The sequence below is a fragment of the Procambarus clarkii genome, chromosome 19, assembly GCF_040958095.1.
Source record: "Procambarus clarkii isolate CNS0578487 chromosome 19, FALCON_Pclarkii_2.0, whole genome shotgun sequence".
Classification (NCBI taxonomy): Eukaryota; Metazoa; Arthropoda; class Malacostraca; order Decapoda; family Cambaridae; genus Procambarus; species Procambarus clarkii.
Genome location: NC_091168.1, coordinates 12776523 through 12797226, shown reverse-complemented (window position 1 = coordinate 12797226; position 20704 = coordinate 12776523). Strand labels below are relative to the sequence as shown.

The 20704-nt window shown below is 45.8% G+C and overlaps 1 protein-coding gene across 8 annotated transcripts in view; it reads right to left on the bottom strand.

Moving 5' to 3' along the window:
• LOC123757627 (kynurenine/alpha-aminoadipate aminotransferase, mitochondrial) overlaps positions 1-20704 on the bottom strand; it is a 279339-nt gene that overhangs the window by 199748 nt on the left and 58887 nt on the right. For all 8 annotated transcript variants that reach the window (XR_011229091.1, XM_045741458.1, XM_069326946.1 and 5 more), the window contains one exon: positions 11198-11366. Coding sequence is in view for 7 of the 8 variants with exons in the window: in XM_045741458.1 (XP_045597414.1) it covers positions 11198-11366 (169 nt within the window). In the remaining variant the exon portion in view is untranslated. The remainder of the gene's footprint in view (positions 1-11197; positions 11367-20704) is intronic.

The following is a 20704-nucleotide window of genomic DNA, read 5'->3' as shown; positions in this document are numbered from 1 at the left end:
AAAGCCCCAGCCGAGAGATGACCCGTCCATGAACACATCGAGCGAATGCTCGGGGAGGTGCCAAGGCACGGAACCCCGAAAACCCCAAAGAAGAACCTGGTGACGTAGCACCAACACAAGATCCCCAGAGGAACGAACCCAACGATTGCAAGAGAGGCGGAAGGAGAGTCTCCGAAGGAACCAAACAGACGCCGAAGCCAAACCCAACCCCGTGGGCAGACCAGCACGTCGAAGTTCAGACTCCTCCATAACTGCTTGAGCAACCGCCGAGCAACCCGGGACCCCCTCATGAACAGCCGAAGGTGGGACCACAGCCGCAGCAACACTTCTGGAGGGAATGACAAGGACCGACCCAAGAGCCCTAAACAAGACCCAGCCAGGTCCGAACCCGGGACAGAAACAGATGGAACGGCCTCCAGATCACCAGGAAACAAAACCAGACGATCTGGAAAGAACCACACCCCTGGCGAGCAGACAAGCGGACCGACTGAGAGCCCACACCAGCCAGTCATCAAGGTAGGCCAGACACTGAATCCCAAGCAGACTCAGATAGGGCACCAAGATCCAGTAAAGATGCGTAAATACACCAAGTACCAATTACAAAATAGGGAAGGCAACAAAAACGGTAAGCCTGAAGCCTCACCACCAACTGTGCCAGTCCCGGAAAACTGGAGAGGAACGTGCCAAGAATTGACCTGGAGGTTCAGGGCCATCATCCTGGCACCCGGCCCCAACAGAAGCCAGACAGGAGACAACAGTCCTCCGAGGAGGGCATAGAATCCAGGGCGCAGACTAAAGAAGTCCAGAAGAACCACAGATTCGACAGGCCCATGTCTGCATAGAGCAGACGGGAGCCCCAGAAGGATGGGGCAGATCACCCACGTCCAATGCACCCACTAAGATGACATGATAAAGCGCAGGGGAAGAAGCCCACCCCGCCAGCCCTGAACCCCCCCAAAGGGGGAGAAGCTGTCCACCGCCGCCACCAAAGGCCGGAATACAACCAAAAGCGCCCACTAACTGCGGGACCATGCGAGAGTCAGCAGAGCAAGCTGCTCCCCCAGCGCCCCATCAACAGAGAAGGGAGTAGAGCCCCTTCCGAAAGAAAAAGTATAGATACACATACTGTATATACATTTATATTATGTATATACACAGGGTATGTTACACACACGTGCATATGCACATACACATGTGCACACACACACATACACGTTTAAAGAAACTTACAAGTCACCGACCAGTGGGCAGAGAGCACCACGCTGGCCAGGCGAAGAAGGCACAAAACTGCATCAAAAGGCCCACCTCGACAGCAAAACCCCAAAGTCCCAGCACGACCACCACACGTGCCAAGACCCAAAAAGATCAGTCTGCAAGCCAGGAAGACCCCGGAACCCCAGAAGGCAGAACCATGTCACACACGAGGCAACAAAGCCCCCTGAACCCACAAAGGGGGCCCAGGAGGAAGAAACCTCCTGAACGAAAAAAGAACCCAAAGGAACCCGGAATCGAACCAGGGGAAGCTCAAACCACCACATTTGCCGGCGGAGATACACCACATAAAGGAAAAGCACAGCCCCCCAGACAGAACCCCCCAGGGAATCGGTCAAAACAGATTGAAAACTGAGGGACAAGGTGTGGGAGCAAGCATAACAGACAGGGACACTGAGCCCAAACCTAAGGACCCAGACCCAAAACAGACAAAAGCAGAAAAACGGTGTAAAGTCAACACTCAAACGTTCCCAGAGGAACAGGAAACAGGCAGAAAACACCAGAAAAGCAAAGAAATGACAACAGGAGAATAAAAACCCCTGAAAAAGGTGAAAAACTCACCCAAGACACTCGCTCGGACACCCATGAGCATGTAAACAAACCACAACGCCGCCCTGGTGGCCACGCCGGGAAACCGGCAGAAGAAAATACCCACCACAACAGAGGGCTGTGACCGACGCAAAAGATATGAAAACACGCCAGCAAAAGTGGAAAGCAAGCAGACTGCATAGACGAAAAACTCTGCCCAGAAGCAGAAAGGCCAGGCAGGGGCAAACCGCCCCAGAACTGCTAGCAGACATCCCGCACAGCTCCGGGAACCCGTAACAGAGGCCCCGGGGCAGAGCCGTCTTCCAAGCCCTCCGCCCTTAAAGAAAAGTTAGAGTCCATGGGAAAGGCAGCAAGAAAGGACCGCTGGTAAGACCCAGAAGCCTTGGCAGTAGGAACAGGCTCGAAAACCTACGTCCCCAACCCGAACGGGGCAACCCCTGAAAACCGCCCGAGTCTCGGCCCCAACTAAACCCCGCCCCGACCCCGAAACCCGCAGACGGTCCGGAGCCGGGAACAGGGAGGGAAACGGGCGAACAGCACCTAACCATAACGGGGCGGCCCCGGGGCATCCGAGTGGGAAAGCAACCTAGCGTGTTGCAGCAACCTAATCTAGCTTGCAACACGGATGCCACCTGTACTCTGAACAGTAATAACATCAGGAGAGTACTGGAGAACAAGCAGAGAATATCTCTCGCAAGACTCCGGGTCAAGGTGTCAGTGACCCAACAGGCAACATGACGGAGATACAAGTGGCAACTGTCACCCGGAGACAAGGGCACAGCAACCAACGATCCTGTACAAGACGGGTTGGAACCCAGAAGACACATTCAATGGTCCACCAAGCCCTGCCAGGGGTTTCCAGGGCCCGTAGGGGTAACAACTACAGGAAGCCCGGGCAAGGTGTTGTTAACTGGCTAAAGACCCAAAAATAACAAGGGGGTAGGGGACAACACTGAAAACTCTTGCGACGTGTACAATCATGGGGGCCTAGCAGAGGGCCACCAAACACTACCAGTGGAACTATAGCCACACTAGACAGACTCCCACCAGGCAAATGAAAATAAAAACAAAAGAAAAACCCTGCAAAAGTACACCGTCTCCAGAGGCAACAGGAACCAGTCGCCGCTTAAGTGGCAGCTCGAGCAACACCTTGACGCCCTAACCAGCACAATACCAGTCCCTACCCAGGGCCAAACAAGGGCCCCAAGCCCCAGCTGGCCCCAAGGGCGAGTTAAATGCCGAGCAGCAAGAACCTCTACGGGAATGGTTCCCGAACGCCCCAGGGAAGATAACCCTGTCAAGCAAGGGCAGTACTCACAGGGCGCTTAGGGAAGGAAGCCCCTAAGCGCATGCAGCCCTGGTACTGATGAGGAACACCTGGCCACCGCACAACACATCACTCGGCAGTGAATGCCACACAAGGCAAACACCGCCTAGGAAACTGAGGCCAGAGAAGCGTCTATCCCGGTTGACATTAGCTTACGAACTGATGCTAGACAGCCGGCGCGGTAGGTCCGGAGCTCCCCCCTCCCCTTCTCGGGGTGGGGAGGGCTGCACAGACGATCAGCGCGGCAGTAAAGTGTGATGTTTGCTTGTCTCCTTGGGATGTCTCCTTGCTTGTCTCTCCTGAACTCCTTAGCTAATGTCCCGGTCTAATATAACATACATTAGCCCAATAAGCTCCAGTTAATATTATTGCAGTAATATTATTGAATAGTGTGTATTGTGATATATTTATATAATAAAATGTGTGAACCATCGCTGTACTCAACATTATGGTGTGCATATTAGTGATTCAATTATTATGTTCATAAAACAATAAACAAATAGTTTTGCTATTGTTACACTATATACACAGGTTATATATAAGTATCTTCATGTATTGCTCACCATAACAAACCACTAAGTTGGCATTGTGAGTCAAAATGCAACGAGGAGTGACCGTCACACACCAACCAACCACTCATTGCTACTCCCTCCATCAACAACACCTCACTCACCCACATTCTCCTCCAAAGATACTATTTTTGCATATATTCACTATACACAGACGTTATATATAAGTATTTACATGTTTTGTTTACCATAACTGTACATCTAAGCTTGTATAAGTAAAGGCAATAAGACGTAGCTACTCACACAGTCAGGTGGCGGCTGCTTCCCTCACACATTCAAGGTCAGACACACTAATATTTCTCATCCAACAATACTGTTTGTGGTGTTATTACACTATATACACACATTATATATAAGAATCTACATGTTTTATTCACCATACCTGTACAAATAAGCTGGTATGGTGCTCAAAGACCATAGTGGATACCAGTAAACAACAAGACATGTCATGCAGACAATGCACCTCCCTCACCAAAATGGTGACCCCCAACATACTCCTATTGCTGTTACTACACTCTATACACATGTTGTATATAAGTACAGTGGTACCTCGGAATACGAGTGTCCCTGAATACGAGTTTTTCGGAATACGAGCAGGATTTGCTCGGAAAATGTGCCTCGGACGGCAAGGGTTACCTCGGAACATGAGTTTGTTGATACGCATACAGGCCGAACTAGCGCGTGGTGGTATGGCGATCGTCACCTCTCACCCCTCAGTTTACCAGTTCCTCGTGCCCAGTGACTATCCCACATCAATTCTTCACCCGGATTTTCAGTGTTTTGTTGGATTTTTGGTCATTTGACCATAAAAGTTGTTATTATATATCTCACCATGGGTCCCAAAAAAGCCAGTGGTAAGGATCAAGGAAAGAAAGCCCATGGGAGGATGACAATAGGGGAGAAACAAGAGATCATTCGGAAGCTTGAAAATGGTACACGGGTTGTTGAACTGTGGGAAGAGATGCAAACTTTTATTGAAAAGACTCACCCAGAGAAAGCTGTAGTAGGCCGTTGCCTTAATCTTTTCAATGACAATGTGATGCCTTACTACAGAGACAGCTTGCAAAGAAGGGAAAAACAAGCTTCCATGGACAGATTTGTTGTGAGAAAATCGAGTAGTGAGCCACAACCAGGACCTAGTGGTATGCAGGCAAAATGTGCCAGGGAGTGCACACCAGAAAGGTTCTCACTGCCTGATGTTATAATGGAAGGGGACTCCCCTTCCATACAGTAACACCTCTCCTCCTCCCCCCTCCTCACCATCTTCCATACGCCTACAGCATTCATCAACAAGGGTAAGTAATAACTTGAACATAGTTTTGTAGGTTTATTTAGATGAATTAGGTATAAAATTTAGTTTGAAGTGAGGTTTTTGGGGTAGTCAGGAACGGATTAATTCATTTCCCATTATTTCTTATGGGGGAATTAGCTTCGGAATACAAGTTTTCGGAATACCTGTACGAGCTGTCTCCAGGAACGGATTAAACTCTTAAACCAAGGTACCACTGTATCTACATTTGTGTTCACATAGTGAACCACTAAGCTGGTGTGGTAAGTCCAGTCAATAAAAGGTGGCCACACAGTGTCAGAAGACGATGCCAGCTCCCTCCCTCCCTTAACATTACTCCTCCCACCATGGAGCACAGCGCTAAATATCACCACAATCCTGCTATTATCAGAATTCTGGTCAGTTTTATCACAGTCAGGGTGTCTTCTGTAATACTATCATCTCTAAATGATGCATAAACATGAGCATATATATTGCATATAAAAGCATGAAAATATATGTTTTGACATTTTTAGGCAATGCTGTGGTCACAAGCTGAACAGCGGTTCTGTGAGCTCGTGCTGCATGCATCAGCCTTGGTGGCTCGCTTAGTACTGAAGGACTCACACTCAGGAATGTTGGCCACGATTATTTTCTAGGTGGTGTCTGTCAACTACCGGTCGTGGCTGCACTATAGCTGCCCCTATCCCACGCTAGGCGAGTAAATTAAGGTGCTAGACACTAAAACAGCTATTAATGTATTGCTCGGTCTAAGGGTTAAAAGCTGTGTAGCCGAGGGGTTAAATATTGATATGACAGAGCATAATAGCCTCTGGAGATTATACACCAGTTAAGAGTTGAGAGGTGATGCTTTAATGCATTTAATGCTTATTTAATCCTCTAACAGCGCAACGCGCCTGCAGGGCCACGTCTGGGGTGCGCTACTCGCCTCCAGGTATTGGTATTTTTCACGTTCCATTCAAAACTCCCACGGCAACATGGGGTTCACATCAGCTTCCTCAGGGGTCTTGTAAACAGACGCCAACTTTAAAAAAAAATCATGGTCCACATTCCAGGGTGTGAGAGCCTCAGTAGTGAGTGAGCAACCAAGGCTGGCGCTCGCAGCATGAGCGCACAGCACTGCTGTTCAGCGTGTGACCACAGCATCGCCTAATAATGTCAAAATATATATATATAACCTGTATTACTTAGCCATAATAGTATTATAGAAGAGCCTGAGTGTGATAATGACTAGGTACAATGTTCAAATATCAGTGATTCCATGCTGTTCACAATGTTCACAGCACTAGCCACAGCACCACAGCATTATTTCGTCCATCTACGAATCTTAAATCAACTTCTTAGGTTCCTTTTCAAAATAAACTTGTGGTCAATTATTCATTTACAGGAATTAGTGACCAGGGTTGTGGTTATAATTAGCATTGTGCGTAGTATTGTGGAAGGAGGAATTTTGGTGAGAGGGAGAGAATTGAGGTAGCCTCACTGTGTGGCAGCCACTCTTGCTTTGCTCACCATACTAGCTTCGTAGTTCGCTTTGGGCAACACACATGTACATGGGTATATACATTGTGTGTGTGTGTGTGTATATACAGTGTGTGTGTGTATATAGTATAATAACAGCAACAGGCATATGTCGAGTGGAGCTATTTTGGTGAGAGAGGTGACGTTGTAATCGTTGCGTCGTCTGCTGTGTGATTTCTCATGCAGTGTATGGTGGCCACTGTACTGTCTGGACACAATACTGGCTTACTTGCATAGTTCTGGTAAATAAAATATGTAGATAGGTATATATAATTTGTATAAATAGTGTAATAAAAACAATAACAGTATGGTGGGAGGAGCAATGTTGGCGAGTAAGATGTTGGAGTGAGGGAGGGCCTGTCTGGGTGTGGCTGCTCACACTTTCAATGTTCTGAATCTGTTGATGGTAAATGTGTATAGTGTGTGACAGTGTATAGTGTGTACATATGTTGTAAATGTACATAAATGAATATGAAACATTGGTGTGAATAACTGTATGATGGGAGGAGCAATGTTGGCGAGTACAATGTCAGAGGAGTGAGGGAGAGCTGGCTGGGTGTGGCAGCTCACACTCGCGGTGTTCTGAATGTGTTGATGGTGAATGTATATAGTGTGTGACAGTGTATAGTCTGTAAATAGATTGTATATATATATACATAAATTAGCATGATACATGGTAAATATGTGCAACATATGTGTACACAAGTGTCGTGCACGTAACACAGTGTCCTCGGACAGTACAGATGTTTTACTGCCATAATATAGTGTACATGTTCATTATACATAGGATTAGCACGTAAAAACAAATAAAATGTATTTGGAACTGTGCGCAAAAAATGAACAAAAATATATTCGCGGCAACTCGCGCGTTGCCCCGGGCGCCCTACTGGCTCAGGGAGCATACGTCACGGGCGAGCGGGGAATGATGACGTCGCGTGCCAACTTACGGACCCCATAGCAACCAAAGTAAGTACAATTTCAAAAAAATTTTTGACATACCCATACTGAGGGAAGGGTTTTTGACACTTTAAAAAAACAAAAGAATTTTTTCAAGAGAATTTATTTCCTGCGCACTGAGGGGGTCATATTTGGAGGCGGCGCAGTTAAAGGGTTAAATGCTTCACATGCACTGCCAAAGACACAACTTTCTTCTTTGTGTTGGGTTAGTACTAAGTTCACCTAGGGTTAACTCCACTCGAGTTGCTAATGAACTACTGTAGAGGTATTATGGTTCATTAGGTCATGGCAACACTTCATTGCTTTCATGTGATGTCTGACTTCATCATGGGTCATGCTTGTCAGTGTTGTGGATTTTTTTTTAATAGGTGCTTCATTTATATTCAGTTACTAACGAACCCTTGACTTTTTATGTTTGTAAGTTTGTAAGGTTTGAGTATGATTTGCAGAGAATATGAGTCTTGCGACAACATATTTCTTCAACCTTGTGTCTGAAGCAATGTTCCTGGGATAACTAGTCTGCTCTCCTGATTGTGGTAGACTGTTCTCCATTTAAGTTTGAGTGCATTTCTGCTGTTGTTGTTGTGTGGATTGCAATCAAATACATTTCCACTTACCAGGTGGAGTCCAAATCCCTTTCTCTGATTTGGTATGGATCAAATTTTTTCCTGGAATCCTAAAGAGTTTTTCAGTGTCCCAGGACTGATTTTGAATCTGTCACCGATTCAGATTCGGTCTGGAACTGTTTTTTTTTTTAGTTACAACAAACAACAAACATTAACCCTTCCACTGCTCTGGGGTCCTGAGGACATTTACACCCCTGTGCGCAAGAAAAAAATTCTAAATTTTTTTTTGTCTTTTACATGTTAATTTGTGTCCCCCGAGCACGGAAAAAATAATAAAAAAATTCTATTGTACATACCAATGACACAATTGAGCCGACAAGTTGGCCAATGACGTCACAGAGCGTGAACGCTCAAAGGTGCCGTGTCAGGCAGCTGTCACTCACGGCCGCTCAGGAGGCCCGAGTTGCAGCGAATTTATTTTCGCGGAATTATTTACAGTATTCTTGGGTCATTTTACACATTTTTTTTCACTAGTATTGTTCCAATTATTACCACTAGACGTTGTATTATAATAAAACTGTATAAACTCCCTAGGCGCTCACATATTAGTGTCACAAGTATGCCCAACAAAATGGCATAATTTACAGGAAATATTCAATGTATTTGGTTTTTTTCAATATAAACACTAAAATTAACTTGATATGTACATTTATTTACAAAAGAGTTACACATTTAGTAGTCCTGGAGACTGTGATACTGTACAAAACACTCGATATGGCACAGAGGGACTGCACACGCTTTGCACCATGTTAACACCAATTTACGTTTCTGTGGCCTAAATTTGGTGCTGGAACACACAACACACCGACGCTGGCCTGCTGCATGAGATCCAGTTATGGTAATTTCTTTATTTGGTGTACCAGAAAGGCCTCCCTGTAAGCGAGCCTGGATGCAGGAGCATGGTTCAATATTGGGTCTCGAATGGGTCATTGTACGCCAGGGGTGCCCTTGCCAAATTTACCTAGTAACTGTTTCACAACTTGAAAACTAAACGAACGGAAATATGGTTTTCTACTTGTTTTCACAAGATACATGTTGTAACTGTTCAGCATTGTTATGTCAATAAGGTGGAAAATCATTTTCTTTGTCCACTTCACTGTTTTCCGTACACACTCTACAGCACCCACCATCATGTCACATTTATCAGCTAAACGCATGTTGATGTTGTAGTCCATCACACAATCTGGCTTATATATTATTTGCTTTGTTGTTCTGTTCACCTTGCCACTGTCCACCATTGTACCAGGGTGAATGGTGGTCAACATGTTCACTTCACATCTGTCTTTCCACCACACTGAAAGCATTGCACCACTTTTTCTTACCTCGCAATCACCTACTTGCATAGCAGTGTCAAATACAGGCATTTCCTTTCGTTTTGGCTTTACTGTGCCACACACTCCAGTCTTATTATCAAGCAAGAATTTCATTAGCAAGGGACTGGTATAATAGTTATCTGTGTATAATATGTGGCCCCTGTTCAGATATGGTGCAAGCAGTGCCTTCACCACACTACCTGAGAAGCCATGTTCGTCATTAGCAGGAATATCTACATTTGTGGCGGAATACAGTATCATGTGTAACACCATTCCTGATTCACAGTCACAGAGCACAAAGAATTTCAGTCCAAATCGGTGACGTTTTGAGGGAATATACTGCTTGAAGGCAGCACGTCCATTGAAAAGCACAAGGAATTCATCAATAACCAGCTTCTGAGCTAGTACGTAGTAATCTTGGAACTTTCCAATCAGGTCATTTAGCATGTGCCTCACCCTCCAAGGCCCATCATCCTGTCTCTCGTCTGCATCAACAGAAATCTGTCTCAGGACATATATTTCCCGAACAAAGGTGTTGGAACAGCGTTGTCTTTGCTCCAATAATCTGATATTACGTGTTTCACACAATGTTTCATCAACATGCAAATTGCGAAAAACACATACAGTTCACCAGCAGTTGTCTCTTTCCAACGCTGTAGTCGTGAAAATTCTGATACTTCCTCACCTTCAATGAGATCGGCCACAAGCCTGTTCATTTCGTGAACAATGTGTTCCATGAGCGGCTCATCGAAATATGCAGTAAAAAAGTCCAATTCACTCATTTCGTCACCAGTATCAAGGAAAAGATCTGTAATTCCCACATCTCTGCTGTCAAAGTCGGGAATTTGTGGAACAAAATCTTCCCCATCACTCCACACAAACAAACCTGCTGCCTTCCGAGAGCCATTAGCTGCACCACAGCGAAGAATCCGGGGACCAGGAGCTGAAGCAGGCATTGCAACAGTAGGGGCAGGAAGGGTAGATGAGGAAAAAGATTTGGAACATGAGGGAATTTGTTCCTCATTGTCGCCATATTGTTCCATGCAGCGGCACTTGGCTGGTTGGGCAGCTGATGCGGCGAAACTTGTACTGGCACTAGCAGCCGGGGTAAAACTATTCTCCGATTCTTCTCCGATTCTTCATCACTAAAACCTGAGAAAGATTCACTTGTTTCAGACTCGTCGATCATATCATAAACATGCAATGGAACAGATGAACGGCGTGCTTGGACGCGAGGTGGTGTTGAGTGGTGTTGAGTAGTAGCGGGTAACTCTTGTGGCATCCTCACCCTCGTGGCACCAATATGTTCACCCTCACTATCCGTTGTTTCTATTTCTTCAGGCTGTGTATAGTCCTCATCTATATCCGAGTCGTCAATATCAGATTCGTCAACATCCTTGAACAATTCATTAGCAATTTCGTCTTCGGTCAAAGACTGCGCGGCGCAGTGCGCTGAGCAAGGTCGCACGCTGGGTCGTGATGCGCTCGCCATGGTGTCTGGCCACTAAGGCCTGGGAAACAAAGGAGGCCTGCTCTAGATTTTTTTTCAAGATGGCGTCTGTTTACAATCGCCCCTGGCTACTGTATGGGTGACCCCTTTACAATGCGGGACATTTGAATTGTGCCTGGCACCCTTTGGCGTATATATACGCCATGCGCACGGTGGGACATGTTACTCATGGCGTATATATACGCCATGCACAGTTTAAGGGTTAAACAACACATAACAACAAATAGTACTAGTTATTATGAATGCAAGATAAAAAATAACATACCCAGGAGTTGCTCCATATTGTAGACAGTCAGTCATTAGTTTTGGGTGAATTGAGAGGGTTCGGCCATCGGTCAGAGTAACAGATGCAGCTTGGAATGGAAACATCTGAGGATTTGGTAACCCACCAGCCATGAATACTAATTCTGGTGAGGCAGTTGACAGCAAGTTTGCTGAAATAACAATTACAGAATATTAAACATTCCGCATCAATAATGTGAATTTTTAACTAAAAAACCAGTGTTGAATGTAATGAAACGCTATTTTCTGGGTGAGACCCGGAGGCTCCCCAGAGCTTATCCAGGCTGATATGCTAATGTCAGACTTTGACATCAGTCATGTGTATGGAGTTCTATGGACCTACCGGGGACCACGAGCCAGAACCTGGCACCCTCAGAGAGGCAAAGGGAGCAATGGCCTATAGCAACCCACGTGTGGTTGGATGCATTCTATGTCTGCCATTGACTGGGTCAGGCACCCAGAAAAGTAAGCGTCCCAAAACAAACCCCTGTTCTGGTGAAAATTGCTACCACAAGCCAAACAGGTGGATAGAACTACCCTAAAAGAAATGAGCAAACGATCATGACGTCACACGTCGCCGTGCCGCTGTCTGCGCAGCTCCCCCCTCCCAGGAGGGGGAAGGGGAAGCCCCAGACCTACTGTGCTGGCTATCCACCATCAGTTCTTCAACTAGATGTAAAAAAAAACACGAAAAACCGCCGACTGGAGGGAGGGATGCCGGGGGACCTTGGAGTCTCACCCAGAAAATGGTGTTTCATTACATTCAACGCTGGTTTTATGGGGGGAGCCCCTTCGGCTCCCCGGAGTTAACTACCCACAGAGGAAAACAGAGGGACGTACCCGGGAGGTGCTCGCCGCACACTCCCCAACTCAAAGTCAAAACAACTGGCTGCAGCCACCAACCCAAGGCGATACAGGCCCGAATGGGCCCGGAAACGACACTAGACACCGAGTAGCCAGGCTCCTGTACGACCGCCAAAAGCCCAGTGCTCGAATGTCAGCTAGGACATGCCGACATGGTAGCAAGAGCAGCGAATCCACGAATGCCACAGGCATGGGGAAAGAACACAGGCTAGCTAGCCTCAATAACACGGCGGACGACCCGGGAGACCCTCACCCGCGAACAGGGAAGAATGGAACCCGATCAACCCAAAGCGCATCCCGGACACAGAAGCTGTGGCACGCAAATAACAACGGAGGACTGCAACCGAATACAAAATACGATGCACTCCCGGCCCGACCAACCAAGCACCAACAAATCAAGGACCCCTCCGGAAAGCAGCAGCCTCATCCCGTGCCAGAAAAGAGGGAGATGGTTGCAACCGAACAAACCAATCACCACGACTGAAGGAGCAGAAACCCCTACACCCTAGGAGAGCAAGAAGCTCAGTGATCCAACCCCAAGAGGTAAATGCCAACAGGAAAGAGCCTTCAAGAAACAAACCCGAACCGAAGGGGTCACAACCAACCGAGGAGAAGAAAGAGCATGCTGTCCAGAGACCAGGATGACTCAAGCGGTGCATGAGTAGGCCGGAGGTGAAACAACGCACGAGACAGCTTACAAACAGCGCAGATGTAACACCAAGACCAAAAACAAGTCGAAGCTGCCCCGCCAGCACCGCACGAAACGAGTTGACAGTATACAGCAAGATGATGTCCCCGAACCCCCACCAGAATAGCCAAGCCGATGCCAATAATGCAGCTACCTAAGAAGGGACAGAAGGAAAAGGAAGGACCGCAAAAATACCCCATACTGCCGCCAAGAAGAAGCACGCAGGTGGGACATCAACAACGAAGCCACCTGACCACCAACTGAAGGTGAGAGACTCGAGGCAGAACCCAACCAGCCCCGTCAAGGTTCATCCGAGCCTAGGAAGAGGCGGAGCTGCGGGAAGGTCTCGGGCGCGACCACCGAGGAAGCAGAGCCGGAAACCCAAGCCAGCAAAGGAGGAGATGGAAGGGAGCCCACTAGCAGACTCTTACAATACAGCTGGAGGAACAGGCTCGACTGCCCCTGTCGCTACCCCGGATGGGGAATTCCCCAAGATCGCCCGAGTCTCAAAACCAAAGATTAGATTAGATCACATCAGGGAAACGACAAGGGGACGTGGAAGAAACCAAAGCAACCAACACCCCCAATCCCCAACACCAACCAAAACGGAGCAGCCTCGGGACTTCCGGGGAGCAAACAAACAAGAGTGTTGTCACCACCGAAACGCAACGTGCAACGCCTGTACCCGCATAGTCAGCAGAAGACTGGGTAACCGACTCACAACAAGCAACAAAACTCGCAGGACTCCGGGCTGAAGGTGTCACCGACCCCACAGGCAGCAGACAGAGGCAAAGAGAGAGAGTCACCCCTGAGACAAGGGGTGAGAGCAACCCTCAAACATGCTGGAAGCGAGGGGGGGACGCCGGAGTCACATCCATCGGACCTGCACGCCCCCAGGGGGTTTCCCAGGGTCCTGAGCATTTACTATAATAGGACTCGCGCTCAGGTAATCCCAGGCAGGGTACTGCTAACCGGAGCCCAAATCTACCAAACACCCTTCTAAGAACTGAATCCGCTGGATGTGTACACTCACGGGGACCTAGCAGGGGAAACCACCGGAAGAAGGAAGAAGACACAGAACACAGGGAATACAAGGGGCAAGAACGAAGGCAGATCCCCCCACCAGGCAGATAAACAAAAAGAAAAAGAAAAACCCCGCAAGAGGACAGCTTACCCAGGTAGAACAGAGCCGGCCGCCATGATTGGTGAAAACAAGCCCTGCGCCCCGATAGTTTCAGAGGTTTCCTGGAGCTATAGGACTTATATTAGTTATATTTGTCTGGGGCTTCAGTTATATGGAGTTGTCATGCCTATTGGAAACCACGAGCCAGAACCTAGTTCCCTCAGAGGCACAGGGAGCAATGGCCTATGAAAACTCCACTCTTTGAGAGTATATTCATGTATGCCATCGACCCGGGTTAGGCACTGTTATGATCCCAGATAGCTGAGAAACGAGTCTACCTTGAGAGTTATTCTATCAGGCCTGACCTAACTAAGAGGTCAAAGAAATATAGACATGAAGATACATACATAAAACAATTGGTTAAATTTGACAGACAGTTTAAGAATATGGGTAGTGAATCAGGATATAGATAAATGACTGGCCATGAGATGTGGAAAGTTTGCTGGGAGTGTGAGGCTCACTTCTGGAGGGCTTTGACCCCACTTGAGCACCAGACATCGTGAGGGGAAGCCACGCTCCATGTGAGCTCCTGTTAGAGAGGAACCCCTAGTTGATATACCTTCAGGAGGAAGGAAGTGTGCAGACGTTTCAGCTGTGGAATCAAGCTAGGAACGCGTGGTCTCAAGTCCTGGACGGCCAGAAGAGTTGTGAAGCCGTACTGAAATGTTTTCGTTGGGCAACTTGTGAGCGCCCTGTCGAGCATCGGCCACAAAGCACCCTCAACTAGACAATTTTGTGGTAAGCACAAATTTTAACCAGCTAACAGTGATTACCTATAGTTGCTCGTGTGCCCAGCGACAGTAGCGAATGTTTAGTGATATATATTAGGCATGTTTTGATAAGGCAGAAGACCAAAATAAGAGAGTAAAGATGGAGGAATGTCCTGGAGGGCGGAGCGATATCCATCCCCTCCAACCGCTTGTGGGTGACTGAGGGAGCCTGACTCCTGGTGGAGGACTGCAGCGGTAGGCGGAGGAATCGCTCAGCAAGAGGCGGAGGAATCGCTCAGCAAGAGGCGGAGGATGGACCAGCCCAAACGTGGGGGGAGTCAACACCCACGACGTTCGGGAGACAGAGAGATGTTGGGTGGAAACATTAATTGTGTGGTTTATTTTTTGTGTGTGTTTATAGAGGAACATTTTTTATTGGCATGTAAATGGGTTGCAGGTTTGTTCTGAGGAAGGAGTTGATGGGAGTACTCTGAGGCCAGAGAAGAAGTTGATGAATGGAACTTCAAGCCTGTAGGAGTAGATGTTGTACTCTGTGGAAGAGCAAGCCCCATAGTGAGGAATTGGACCTCATACTGTGAGAAGAGGAACAGTGAAGTCTCACATGTTTCTGTGGAAACAGTAGTGGAGTACCACTGGGGTCCAAGGAGAACTTTATGGTGCAGCAGCCTGGAAGAACTACAGATGATCCTGGTAGATAAACCTGGAAGAACCTGATGATGTCAGGGTAGTGAATTTACAAATGTGGGAAGGAAGTTCTTATTGACTACTTGTAGGAAGTTGGTAGTGCTTGATTGTCTAGCGTGCACATCTAGTTGTGCAATAATTGGCTGTCAACAGCCAATTATTGCACAACTATATTCTACCCACCTCAAGACTCCGCTCCAATATAGAAGCATCAAGAAATATGGACCAATAGGCTTTCTACAAACACTTCTATTCAATATCCATTGTTTCGTGTTCTGTCTTGTGTTGATGAAATTAATACCCTATTAATACTCTTGTTCTGTCTTGTGTTGATGAAATTAATACCCTATTAATACTCTTGTTCTGTCTTGTGTTAATGCCACATCACCCCTTCCACCTCACTCAAATGTAGATATAAAAACGGAGATACGAAAGTTCTATTCAGTTGTGTATTTGTGAACTAAAGTCTTTGAAAATGTAATAAGTTTTACGAAACGCGCCCGTGTCGCATCAGACTAGAAATAAAAATGAATTTTGGAGAATTGATTTTTGATTTACCTCCAACAGTGAAGCGTAATGTACGAAAGATTGAGAAAATTCGTGTTAGAATTATTAATCTTACTTTTTCGGTCATATTTAACAATATATGTCTACAGGAAAGACTGCTACCAAAATAAATAAATAAATAAATAAATTATATATATATATATATATATATATATATATATATATATATATATATATATATATATATATATAAAATATATATATATATATATATATATTAGTATATTTTGGTAGCAGTCTTTCCTGTAGACATATATTATTAAATATGACCGAAAAAGTAAGATTAATAATTCTAACACGAATTTTCTCAATCTTTCGTACATTACGCTTCACTGTTGGAGGTAAATCAAAAATCAATTCTCCAAAATTCATTTTTATTTCTAGTCTGACGCGACACGGGCGCATTTCGTAAAACTTATTACATTTTCAAAGACTTTAGTTCACAAATACACAACTGATTAGAACTTACGTATCTCCGATTTTATATCTACATTTGAGTGAGGTGGGAGGGGTGATGTGGCATTAACACAAGACAGAACAAGAGGGGATATTAATAGGGTATTAAAAGTATCAACACAAGACAGAACACAAACAATGGGTATTGAATAGAAGTGTTTGTAGAAAGCCTATTGGTCCATATTTCTTGATGCTTCTATATTGGAGCGGAGTCTTGAGGTGGGTAGAATATAGTTGTGCAATAATTGGCTGTTGATTGCTGGTGTTGACTTCTTGATGTGTAGTGCCTCGCAAACGTCAAGCCGCCTGCTATCGCTGTATCTATCGATGATTTCTGTGTTGTTTACTAGGATTTCTCTGGCGATGGTTTGGTTGTGGGAAGAGATTATATGTTCCTTAATGGAGCCCTGTTGCTTATGCATCGTTAAACGCCTAGAAAGAGATGTTGTTGTCTTGCCTATATACTGGGTTTTTTGGAGCTTACAGTCCCCAAGTGGGCATCTGAAGGCATAGACGACGTTAGTCTCTTTTAAAGCGTTCTGTTTTGTGTCTGGAGAGTTTCTCATGAGAAGGCTGGCCGTTTTTCTGGTTTTATAGTAAATCGTCAGTTGTATCCTCTGATTTTTGTCTGTAGGGATAACGTTTCTATTAACAATATCTTTCAGGACCCTTTCCTCCGTTTTATGAGCTGTGGAAAAGAAGTTCCTGTAAAATAGTCTAATAGGGGGTATAGGTGTTGTGTTAGTTGTCTCTTCAGAGGTTGCATGGCTTTTCACTTTCCTTCTTATGATGTCTTCGATGAAACCATTGGAGAAGCCGTTATTGACTAGGACCTGCCTTACCCTACAGAGTTCTTCGTCGACTTGCTTCCATTCTGAGCTGTGGCTGAGAGCACGGTCGACATATGCATTAACAACACTCCTCTTGTACCTGTCAGGGCAGTCGCTGTTGGCATTTAGGCACATTCCTATGTTTGTTTCCTTAGTGTAGACTGCAGTGTGGAAACCTCCGCCCTTTTCCATGACTGTTACATCTAGAAAGGGCAGCTTCCCATCCTTTTCCATCTCGTAAGTGAAACGCAGCACGGAACTCTGCTCAAATGCCTCCTTCAGCTCCTGCAGATGTCTGACATCAGGTACCTGTGTAAAAATGTCGTCAACATACCTGCAGTATATGGCCGGTTTCAAGTTCATGTCGACAAAGACTTTTTGCTCGATGGTACCCATGTAGAAGTTTGCAAACAGGACACCTAGGGGAGAACCCATGGCGACCCCATCTACTTGCTTATACATGTGCCCATCTGGGCTCAAGAAGGGTGCCTCTTTAGTACAAGCTTGGAGTAGTTTCCTCAGTATATTTTCTGGCATGTCAAGAGGAGTACAGGCTGGATCACGATACACTCTGTCGGCTATCATTCCGATTGTCTCGTCCACAGGTACGTTGGTAAACAGCGATTCTACGTCCAACGAGGCTCTTATCCCTGTGGCCCGTGTGCCCCGCAGTAAGTCAACAAATTCCTTTGGAGACTTCAGGCTGAAGGCGCAAGGAACATAAGGAGTCAGCAGGCCGTTGAGTCGCTTCGCCAGTCTGTACGTGGGTGTGGGTATCTGGCTAATGATTGGCCGAAGTGGGTTTCCAGGCTTGTGCGTCTTGACATTTCCATACGCATATCCAGGTTTATATTCCCCAATGATCTTTGGCAGGTGGAGTCCGGATTTCTTGGCGTTCACAGTTTCGATCAGTTTGTTGACCTTTGCTTTTAATTCGGCTGTAGTGTCCTTCGTTACCCTTTGGAACTTAGTTTGGTCAGAGTATGATGTTCATTTTTGCCAGATATTTGTCATTTTTAAGAATGACATATATTGGCGACTTGTCACCTCTCCTGACAACTATCTCCTTGTTCTCACGAAGGCTTTTAGCTGCCGCTTTAAGCTCGGGGGACAGTATGGTGCTTCTGTAGTTGCCTCGATTCTTTCCTCCTTCTGCAATAAGTTCTGCTTGTAAGGTATCTTTGGTAGTGACCTTCTTTTGTGTCTCGAGGTCGAATATGTCGTCCAACAGAATTTCCAACTCTACTTTCCGGGCCATCTCACTCGGTCTGGACATAACATGACAGTTTATGCCCAGATTTAGGAGAGTGACTTGGTCCTTAGTGAGGTTAATTCCTGCAAGGTTCAGGAAGCCATCTCTTGGTCGTGGAATTGCCATAGGTCCTCCATATAATGTTGTTAGTTTCTTGATAATCCTTGTTTCAATGCTGAGGTGATGTTGGTCTGTGAGGATGTCGAGGTGTTGTTCAATGCGGGTACGGATACTATGGTCGATGTTGCTATTTCTCCACTCGTTTGTAGCATGAAGTAGTTGCGTTTTGTTGTCTTTGATTTCATTCTCTGCCTTGTATATCTGATCACGAATCAGATCCTGGCGATATTTTATCGTGAAGGCTTGATTCCTTGCTGCTGGGTCGTGCGCTTTAATATTAGTATATTTTGGTAGCAGTCTTTCCTGTAGACATATATTATTAAATATGACCGAAAAAGTAAGATTAATAATTCTAACACGAATTTTCTCAACCTTTCGTACATTACGCTACGAAAACTTATTACATTGAAAATGTAATAAGTTTTACGAAACGCGCCCGTGTCGCGTCAGACTAGAAATAAAAATGAATTTTGGAGAATTGATTTTTGATTTACCTCCAACAGTGAAGCGTAATGTACGAAAGATTGAGAAAATTCGTGTTAGAATTATTAATCTTACTTTTTCGGTCATATTTAATAATATATGTCTACAGGAAAGACTGCTACCAAAATATACTAATATTAAAGCGCACGACCCAGCAGCAAGGAATCAAGCCTTCACGATAAAATATCGCCAGGATCTGATTCATGATCAGATATACAAGGCAGAGAATGAAATCAAAGACAACAAAACGCAACTACTTCATGCTACAAACGAGTGGAGAAATAGCAACATCGACCATAGTATCCGTACCCGCATTGAACAACACCTCGACATCCTCACAGACCAACATCACCTCAGCACTGAAACAAGGATTATCAAGAAACTAACAACATTATATGGAGGACCTATGGCAATTCCACGACCAAGAGATGGCTTCCTGAACCTTGCAGGAATTAACCTCACTAAGGACCAAGTCACTCTCCTAAATCTGGGCATAAACTGTCATGTTATGTCCAGACCGAGTGAGATGGCCCGGAAAGTAGAGTTGGAAATTCTGTTGGACGACATATTCGACCTCGAGACACAAAAGAAGGTCACTACCAAAGATACCTTACAAGCAGAACTTATTGCAGAAGGAGGAAAGAATCGAGGCAACTACAGAAGCACCATACTGTCCCCCGAGCTTAAAGCGGCAGCTAAAAGCCTTCGTGAGAACAAGGACATAGTTGTCAGGAGAGGTGACAAGTCGCCAATATATGTCATTCTTAAAAAAGACGAATATCTGGCAAAAATGAACATCATACTCTCTGACCAAACTAAGTTCCAAAGGGTAACGAAGGACACTACAGCCGAATTAAAAGCAAAGGTCAACAAACTGATCGAAACTGTGAACGCCAAAAAATCCGGACTCCACCTGCCAAAGATCATTGGGGAATATAAACCTGGATATGCGTATGGAAATGTCAAGACGCACAAGCCTGGAAACCCACTTCGGCCAATCATTAGCCAGATACCCACACCCACGTACAGACTGGCGAAGCGACTCAACGGCCTGCTGACTCCTTATGTTCCTTGCGCCTTCAGCCTGAAGTCTCCAAAGGAATTTGTTGACTTACTGCGGGGCACACGGGCCACAGGGATAAGAGCCTCGTTGGACGTAGAATCGCTGTTTACCAACGTACCTGTGGACGAGACAATCGGAATGATAGCCGACAGAGTGTATCGTGATCCAGCCTGTACTCCTCTTGACATGCCAGAAAATATTCTGAGGAAACTACTCCAAGCTTGTACTAAAGAGGCACCCTTCTTGAGCCCAGATGGGCACATGTATAAGCAAGTAGATGGGGTCGCCATGGGTTCTCCCCTAGGTGTCCTGTTTGCAAACTTCTACATGGGTACCATCGAGCAAAAAGTCTTAGTCGACATGAACTTGAAACCGGCCATATACTGCAGGTATGTTGACGACATTTTTACACAGGTACCTGATGTCAGACATCTGCAGGAGCTGAAGGAGGCATTTGAGCAGAGTTCCGTGCTGCGTTTCACTTACGAGATGGAAAAGGATGGGAAGCTGCCCTTTCTAGATGTAACAGTCATGGAAAAGGGCGGAGGTTTCCACACTGCAGTCTACAC